The sequence below is a fragment of the Mus pahari genome, chromosome 14 (genome assembly GCF_900095145.1).
Source record: "Mus pahari chromosome 14, PAHARI_EIJ_v1.1, whole genome shotgun sequence".
NCBI lineage: Eukaryota > Metazoa > Chordata > Mammalia > Rodentia > Muridae > Mus > Mus pahari.
Genome location: NC_034603.1, coordinates 26,931,145 through 26,939,949, shown reverse-complemented (window position 1 = coordinate 26,939,949; position 8,805 = coordinate 26,931,145). Strand labels below are relative to the sequence as shown.

Below are 8,805 nucleotides of genomic sequence, written 5' to 3'. Positions count from 1 at the left end.
GAGGTTAGGGTACATCAATGACTCCCCCTAACCACAATCGTTTTCAATGTCTCATCTCCAAATGAGGTTACAATGCCTTCAGAAATCCCTGACCCCGGTGGGTGGTGTAGCATTTGGCACAGAAATTTGGCGGGGGGGGGCATAAACAGCCCCTGGTGTCTCCTCATTTTTCATATAGGAATGGGATACATAGTGCCAGGAGTTAGGAGGCACAAGAAGGCAGGAGCTTTTCTCTCTTAAGGACATCTCAGGAGTCCCCAGGGAGGCCGGGACCTCCAGAAGATTCTGTGTCTTCTTTGGTCTCTCTGACCACTGAGCAGATGGTTAGGGGTCTGGGGTCATGGGTCCAGAGGCAGAAGAATGGCTGCAGGGGACCAGAAAAGGAGAACCCAGAGAATACATAGATCAGGGAGCCATTGGTTGAATTATAAAAGGAGATTTCCCCTGCCTCAAAGTCTAAGAGGATGCCCACCCGCCGGAGGGGCTCCGGAGGAGACAGGCAAGTCCGGGGGTAAGAGAGGGCTTGGAGTTTCTTCTTGTAAAACTCCAGTGCCCAGAGGCCATGCTGGGGTGACTTGGGGATCCTTCCTTCCCGTACCAAACTCTCCAGACACACACCCAGAATCCAGGCCCTCCTGTCCCCAACCTCCACTTCCCAGTAATGTCTCCCTGCCTCAAATCGCTCTTGAGCCAGGATGCAGGGGTCCTGGTCAAATCTCCCGGAACTGGAGGACACATCCTGGTCAAATAGCAGTCGCTTCACGCTTTTCTGATCCTCAGACACCATGAGTTTGGGACTGGCAGTTTCAGGGTCCAGGGACAGACTCACTGTAGAGAGAAGAAAGTGACAGTCATCCATCCCCTTGCCCTCTTTTGCTCTCTTGGCCCTGTGTGGATGAGGGATCCAAGCTCTGTCTCCTACCTGAAGCTTTCCCCATCCATCTCTAGACATCATTCACTGTCTCCATTTACCTTGAGGTGGAGCTTCATCCAAGGTAATGAATTCATGGGAGCACCATTCAGTTCTCTGAGGACCCTGGGGAGTTCCCATATGTCCCCAAATTCCTTGTTTCTTCTGTGTTGCTATCTACCATGATACGACACAGCCAGGGAGCCCTCACCATATGAATCACATGATCTTGGAAATTTAGACCTCAAAATGTGAGCTAAATAAACATTCCTTTATGAATGACCCAGCTTCAGGTATTTTGTTTCAGTAGTGGGAAAAGGACAAACTCAAGCTTTATGAAGCCCAGAAGGAGGTACTGTAGTCTGCCCAGAATTATCTTGTGAAAAATAATTGACCAAGCACTCTCTCGGTGGTGAAGGGTTTTCCCTGGGTGGGTTGTAGCTGGGAAATCCCCACTAGCCATTTGTTCTGTCCCTGCTGTGTTGGGTGACACAAAGACAACGCCTCAAAGCAGAGCCTGGCATGCAGGTCTCTGATGTGAGGGTCAGGACCCACTCACCGTGGAAGAGCCCGGCCTCATCACGGGCTCCTGGCTCCTCTTCTTCCTGATTTGTTTTATGCTCTTCTTTGTGACATTTCCCAAAGGCACAGGCTATTGCTGCCGAGACCAGCCCTAGTGCCGTGAGGATCAAAGGCAGAGCTGGTCCACTTTCCGTGGACAGAGGCCTTCTGGATAGGGAGGCTAAGGAGATTCCAAAGGCATCAAGAATATCAGGAGGGGATCGTCTTTGTTAGACACATGTACACACACACACACACACACACACACACACACACACACACCATTCCAAAGTCAAGGAACATAATGTTTGGTAGATCTTTCTAAAAAGGGTTCAGAAAAAAATGAGTAGTCTTCCAACACTCATTGCTACAGCCTCAGTGTTTGTGTGCCCCAAAGCACTGAGATCCCAGTCTCTTAGATGATGGTCCAGGTGGGCTGTGGGAGGCGGGACAGTCCTGAGGGTGCAGCCTCATGACTGCATGGTCACTGTGAGTTCCAGGCCAGTCAGGGTTGCATACATAGTGATAAGCTTAAAACAAACAAACAAACAAACAAACAAACAAACAAACAAACAAACGTTGAAAAGCAAAAGGATTTTAAAGAAATAAAACTTTAAATGACAAGCTAAATCTATCAGTTAGTAGCTAAATAGGTAAACTAACTGTCATCTATCCAGACAGTGGGATAGTTATTCAGCCCCCAACAGAAATGAGTCATAGGCGTGGTGGTTTGAATGAGAATGGCCCCCATAAGCTCAGATGTTTGAGCACTTGGTCCCAGTTAATGGGACGGCTTGAGAAGGATTAGATATGGCCTTGTTGAAGGAGGTGTGTCACTGGGGGTGGGCTTGGCGGTTTCAAAAGCCCATGCCAGGCCTAGTGTCTCTCTCTCAGCCTGCAACTGGGTCTCTCAGCTACTTCTCCAGCACCATTTCTGCCTGCCTGCCTGCCTGCCTGCCTGCCTGCCTGCCTGCCTGCCTGCCAGCCACCATGGTTTCTGCCATGGTGATAATGGACTAACCCTCTGAAACTGTAAACCAGCTCCCAACTAAATGCTTACTTCTGTAAGTGGCTTTGGTCATGGTGTCTCCTCAGTAACTAAAACATCAGGCAAAGGTGAGTCACGGAAAGGCAAAACCACGCAAAGCAAGAAAAAAAAGGTGCGGGTTCTCCAGGCATTAAGTGGGAAGAGGGAATGGAGTGGACTTACAGACATGTGCAGTACTGATGAGCAGATAGCCACTCTCCCATGTCCACACCCCGAGCGCCCAGCACTGGTGAGCCCTACACACTTGCTGAGCCTGTTCATTCCTGTCACGCTCCCTTTCTGGGCGTTCATAACTGGGAGTATTATGACTGTGAGATGAGGTATATAGAAGACCCAGGAGCTGGAGAGACATTTCAGTGGTTAGGAGCTCTGCTGCCCTTCCCGAGGAACCCTGGTCCCATTTCCCGCCCCCACATGGCGGCTCACAGTGACCATCTGTAACTCCAGTTCCAAGGGTACTGCGGACACACACTGCACTTACACACGCTCAGTAAAACACTCATATACATAAAATAAAAATATTTTTTAAAGAAAAAGTCTATGCATTTTCTGATTTAATTTGTCATCAACTAGAACTTCTCTAAAAAAAAAAAACAACAAAAAAACAAAAACAAAACCAACCAACAACAACAACCAAGATCCATTAAAAAAAATGACAGCAACAGAAAACAGTACCAGGGCGGATCTCTCTCGCTTCCCTAGTGGATCTCTCTGCACTGCTACCCCAACATCCCTGTGACCCTCTTGGCCAGGCTGAAGGAAGGAGCTTCTCTGACTCTGCCTGCATAGCCTTCTCCTAACATCCCTGGCACTCAGGCCTGGTTCTGGTGTCTGTACTGAACAGATACTCACCAAGCAGGTAAGTCTCCGTCACCTTCTCGGGGAGGAGGGGATTGGAGATGGAGCAAGTCAGGCCTCCCACAGCCATATCCTGGGGAGTCACAATGGATAACACAGCCACGAGGCCAGTGCTGGCTGAAACTGAGAAGTGACTCTCAGCAGGCACTGGTTGTCCTTTAAGGTCCAGCCACTCCACCTTGGGCTCGGGGTACCAGCCTGCTGAGCTGCACTCGGCCTGGATACCTTTGTCCTGGGTGTCAGTCACACGGATCCTGGGGGACGAGCCCCGTCCTGAAGGAAGAGACAGCAGCTCAGATCCTGCAGCTACCGTTGGCGGGAAGGGATGGCTTGCAGGGGTTTAGTAGGTTCTATGAACCTTCATGGACCACCTGTCTGTGGTCACATCACTAATGCAACCCCTTCATCCCAAATAAAACAGTCAAGAGAAATGGGGTGGGGTGGAGGTGGGGTTAAGGAAAACAAAACAAAACAAAACAAACCCAAAGCTTTCTACTAAGTATGAGAATGAGGAAGGAGCTGGGGTTTGTCACCTAAGTTTCCCTCCTGTGTCCCGATCCTCTCACTTTTCCCATCTTCAGCAGCTTTCGCCTCTTTGTCATTCTCCCGGGTTCTCTTTGTTATCTCTCCCTGCTCCTGCCTTCCCTCTGTTCTCATCTTCACTTTATTTCTGTCTCCTGTTCACTGTCTTCCTGTTTCTCCCTCTCAATCTCTCTCCTTCCACTTCCCCCAGCTGTTCCCATGCCTTGACCCCCCCCCCCACATCTGTGCTCTCTTTCTGGTACAAGGGCGTGATGAAGGAAAGGCAGACAGGAACTACATGATACACAGCGCCTGTGGGGAGAACAGCTTTGCCTGGAAGCAGGTGTCACCAAAGCCTCTGCAGCCTTAGGACTCAGGGCTCTGGGGACCAAGGTCTGGAATCCTGGCTGACGCTGAGAGAAGCTGAGGAATAGAAGACCGCCTCCCCCCTACCACCACCACCACCAAACCTCACCTGCCACCTTCAGCCACAGGGTGGCCTGGCTGTGGGATGTGTACTCCTTAAACACACAGTGATAAGTCCCGTTGTCAAACACTGTGATGTTGTGGATCTTCACAGAGGCCTCTCCCCTGGCCACATGGCTGCCGTTGAATGAGGTCCTTCCCTTATATTCTGTCATCTGCTCGTCATACACATCCTTCCCGTTCTTGTACACATGCACAACTGACGAGGGCTTGTCCCTGTACCACCTCAGCTCCATGCCCTCAGCGCTGATGTTAAGTGACAGTTTGCAGGGCAACTCTTTGTCTTGACCAACTATGGCCAGAAGTGGGTCGGGAGGTCCAAGGACGAGGAAATCTGATTTTCCTTAGAGATGCAAAGGGGAGGACTAGGTTAGGTCACAGGCAGGAGGCAGGGGCTCCCCTTGTGCCCCATTTTCCTCTTTGAGAATTCCCTTAAGCCCCGAGCTTTGTTGGAAGCCCCAGCCTGACGCTGGGCACTCCTAGGGTCAGAAAGCGAGGGGTGTCCTACCGTTCCCAGAAGTCAGGAGTTGCAGGAAGATGAAGCTGACCAAGACGCTTGGCAGAGTAGCATCTCCAGGGTGTGCCCTTGCCATATCTATTGGGGACACATAGAATTAGATACACACTAGTTATGGTGAGAGAGAAGCTAGGGATCTAATAGGAGAACGGAGAAACAGCTTGGGAGAGATAGCTGCTCGCTCACCCATCACAGAGTTCTTAGTCCTAGAAACAGGGTCGTTCCACACAGACCTCACTGGCAGAATCCCGCAGCTGGCCCTGTGTGTGAGTGAGGCGCCCTCCACCACCCTCTCCCGTGTGATTTTATACCCAAGCTCCTGCCCTTTGCAGGCACATGGAGAAAAACTAGCTCCAATAGGTAACTCTCGGGTCATCAGGACCCTGTGACACCCTCCACTGTCTAACTGCCCTGAGAGAACTCTCCAGCTAGGGTTAGAGGACACAGCTCCCTCCTCAGCAGGATGAGAACACCCCCCCCCCAACTCAGGAATTTAGGGTAGTTAGCACAATCTGTTTGGAGAGCATGCTTTGGTAACTGGGCAGCCGGTCCTAAGAGGCCCTTCCTGGTACAGCCTTAGGCTGCCCTTCATATCTGGTGTGTTCTGTCGGCCCGGGGTCCTGTGTGGTTCGGTCCTGGCTTACTAGGACAGCCACAGGTTCTCCCTGACCATTGAGCATGGGGAGAGGTCCAACCCAAAATACGGAGGAGCACCATTAAAGAAGAAAACACTCCCTTACCTCTGAGCCAGTTGGCTGCCTGCTTCCCAGGTTCCGCCGACTTTGAGGGAGTCAGAGTTGGTTTGGGAGAACTTCAGACTGGCAGGGCACAAGCCAAGTGATCAAGCCTTGCCTCCCAGTGATATGAGAGGGGAGCCTAGAAACTGAAGAATAGACAAGCTCACCAGCTTGAGTCTGGTTACTGCCATCAGAAAATAACCAACTCTTACCTTTGGTAAGGGCAGTTGTGACAGAAAAAAAAAAAAAAAAACCAAAAGGCAAAAAAATAAAAAACCCTCCCTAAGGGGCATGGCCAGCTGTACTGAGCATATAAGATAAAGATGCTGGAAAGAGGGATAAGGGAACGCACAGAGATGAGGGGAGGTGTCCTGTAGGAGGGTGGCAGCTGGGCCAGCTTGGGGACATCAGGAGCCCAAAGAAGAGGACATCTACTATCCGTGCTGGGATCCCAGCCAGCTGTAGGAGTTGAGTTCAGATAAACTCTGGTTATTGAGACCTTCAGAGCAGCCACGTTGGTGCCGCTGCCTTTGGGAACATTGTGACATGGTATCGAAAGTGACCGGATTTTGGCTTTGGCTGTGGAGACTCCTGTCCAGAAATCCAGGGCAAACCCTTCCTCATCTCTTCCCTCTGCGCCATCACTGTAAGGTCCTGGAAGCTTCACCGGAGCCAGTCTTACACCTGTCACTTGAGTGAGGTACTGCGCCAGGCTCTATTTGACCTGGTCATCCTTCTTCTTGACTTAAAAGCATTGGTGTCCCTGGAGGCTCTGGGTAAGAAGGGAGCTCCCAGGGAGGGCCCCTCGGCTCTGTGCAGGGTGGAGTGCTCACGTTAACTCAGCAGATGGTGTAGGACTCTTAGGTGCTCTAGGCCAGGAGCTAATAAGAAAGTCCTGCTTGCCTCCTTGGGGTGCACCTTCTGGTAAACAAACACCAGAGGGCGCCACATGAAACCATGAATTGAGTTAGCTAGGCAGCAGTTCCACTTGCAACCTATTTTCCCGGTCCCTGTGAGTCCGAACCGAGGACTTACACTATCTAGGGCAAGCCCTGAGCAGCCTGAGTGTTTGGTTTCAGACCGGGGACAAGGGACTGAGGTACATACTTACACACCAAAGCAGACCTGCCCTCCAGGTTCTCCCAGCATCCCTTAGTTCCTACCTGACGTTCCCTGCCCCCACCTTGAACTTTCCTGCCCAGAGGCTGGGCTGCCCTTGCCTCAGAGGCTCTTCCCTATACAATGAAGACATTTTGGTCTCTTCTTCTCCTCTTCTCTCTCTCTCTCCCCTCCATCCCTTCCCCATGGCGACTTCCCTAACCTCAATCCTTGGCGCCAGTGAACTCGCTCACCTGAGAGCAGCTTCCCAATAAACCTGCCTTTAATATAATCTAATCTGGTTTGAATTGGCTCATTTCAGTGGCAGAGAAATAACCTATCACTGAGATTCCTCAAAAAATTAGAAATAACACTACCCTATGAAGCTTCCCATCACCAGGAATACAATCAAAGGAAATTATACCAGTATGTAAAAATGTCGGGCACACCCCGAGTGCACTGCCACCCTAGGGTTTTCGTTTTTTCTTTCTTTTTGAGACAGGGTCTCTCTGTGCCAATACTCCTACCTGTCCTAGAACTCACTCTGCAGATCAGGCTGGTCTCGAACTCACAGAGATCATCCTGCCTCTGCCTCCCCAGTGCTGGGATTAAAGGTGTGTGCCACCACTACCTGGCCAGCCCTATTCTTGATAGCTAAGAGAAATTAAATAAACCCACAGCACTGGAGGGCGAAAGGCTAGGCAGCAGGACACTGTAACCAGAACAAAGCGAAACCTAAGATTAGCAACAAGATGGACAGAACTGGAAATTTTTATGTTAAGTAAAATGAGCCAGGCACAGAGAGATGAACACAGCACTATCCTACTCATACACGGAAGCTAAGATGTTGATCTCAGAGAAGGTGAGAGTAGAATGCTGTGGAACAGAGTTTGGGGGCCAAAGAGGTGGATCAATGGATGCTGAGGTAAATAGCAAGAAGTGCTGATCTGCTAACACGGGGATTAGTCCTGACACAGAGGGTGTGTAATGAACACAGAGGGCTTGTCCTGATCACAGAGGGTCTGGACTGATCACAGAGGGTGTGTCCTGATCACAGAGGGTCTGTACTAATCACAGAGGATCTGTACTGATCACAGAGGGTCTGTCCTGATCACAGAGAATCTGTATTGATCACAGAGGGTTGTACTGATCACAGAGGATTTGTTCTGATCACAGAGGATCTGTACTGACTACAGAGGTTCTGTACTGATCACAGAGGGGCTGTACTGATCACAGAGGGGCTGTACTGATCACAGAGGGGCTGTACTGATCACAAAGGGGCTGTCCTGATCAGAAAGGATCTGTACTGATCACAGAGGATCTGTACTGATCACACAGCACCTGTACTGATCACAGAGGATTTGTTCTGATAACAGAGGGTCTGTACTGATCACAGAGGGGCTGGACTGATCACAGAGGATCTGTACTGATCACACAGCACCTGTACTGATCACAGAGGATTTGTTCTGATAACAGAGGATCTGTACTGACTACAGAGGTTCTGTACTGATCACAGAGGGTATGTACTGATCACAGAGGGNACTGATCACAGAGGATTTGTTCTGATAACAGAGGATCTGTACTGACTACAGAGGTTCTGTACTGATCACAGAGGGTATGTACTGATCACAGAGGGTCTGTACTGACTACAGAGGTTCTGTACTGATCACAGAGGGGCTGTACTGATCACAGAGGGTCTGGACTGATCACAAAGGGTCTGTCCTGAACACAGAGGATCTGTACTGATCACAGAGGGTCTGTACTGATCACAGAGGGTCTGTACTGATCACAGAGGGTCTGGACTGATCACAAAGGGTCTGTACTGATCACAGAGGGTCTGTACTGATCACAAAGGGTCTGTCCTGAACACAGAGGATCTGTACTGAAAACAGAGGGTCTGTACTGATCACAGAGGGTCTGTACTGATCACAGAGGGGCTGGACAGATCACAGAGTCACAGAGGATCTGTCCTGACCACAGAGGGTCTGTACTGATCACAGAGGGTCTGTCCTGATCACAGAGGTTCTGTCCTGATCACAGAGGGTCTGTCCTGATCACAGAGGGTCTG

At 50.3% G+C, this 8,805-nt stretch overlaps 1 protein-coding gene across 1 annotated transcript; it reads right to left on the bottom strand.

The window, feature by feature from the left end:
- Window positions 1-247: 247 nt before the first annotated feature.
- On the bottom strand, window positions 248-4,978 carry Btnl10 (butyrophilin like 10). Its single transcript, XM_029545651.1, has 5 exons — window positions 4,894-4,978; window positions 4,375-4,728; window positions 3,372-3,650; window positions 1,470-1,652; window positions 248-828 (listed from the first exon to the last, which is right to left on the bottom strand). Exons 1-5 carry the CDS (start codon window positions 4,976-4,978, stop codon window positions 248-250), a joined length of 1,482 nt encoding a protein of 493 aa, XP_029401511.1.
- Window positions 4,979-8,805: the final 3,827 nt, after the last annotated feature.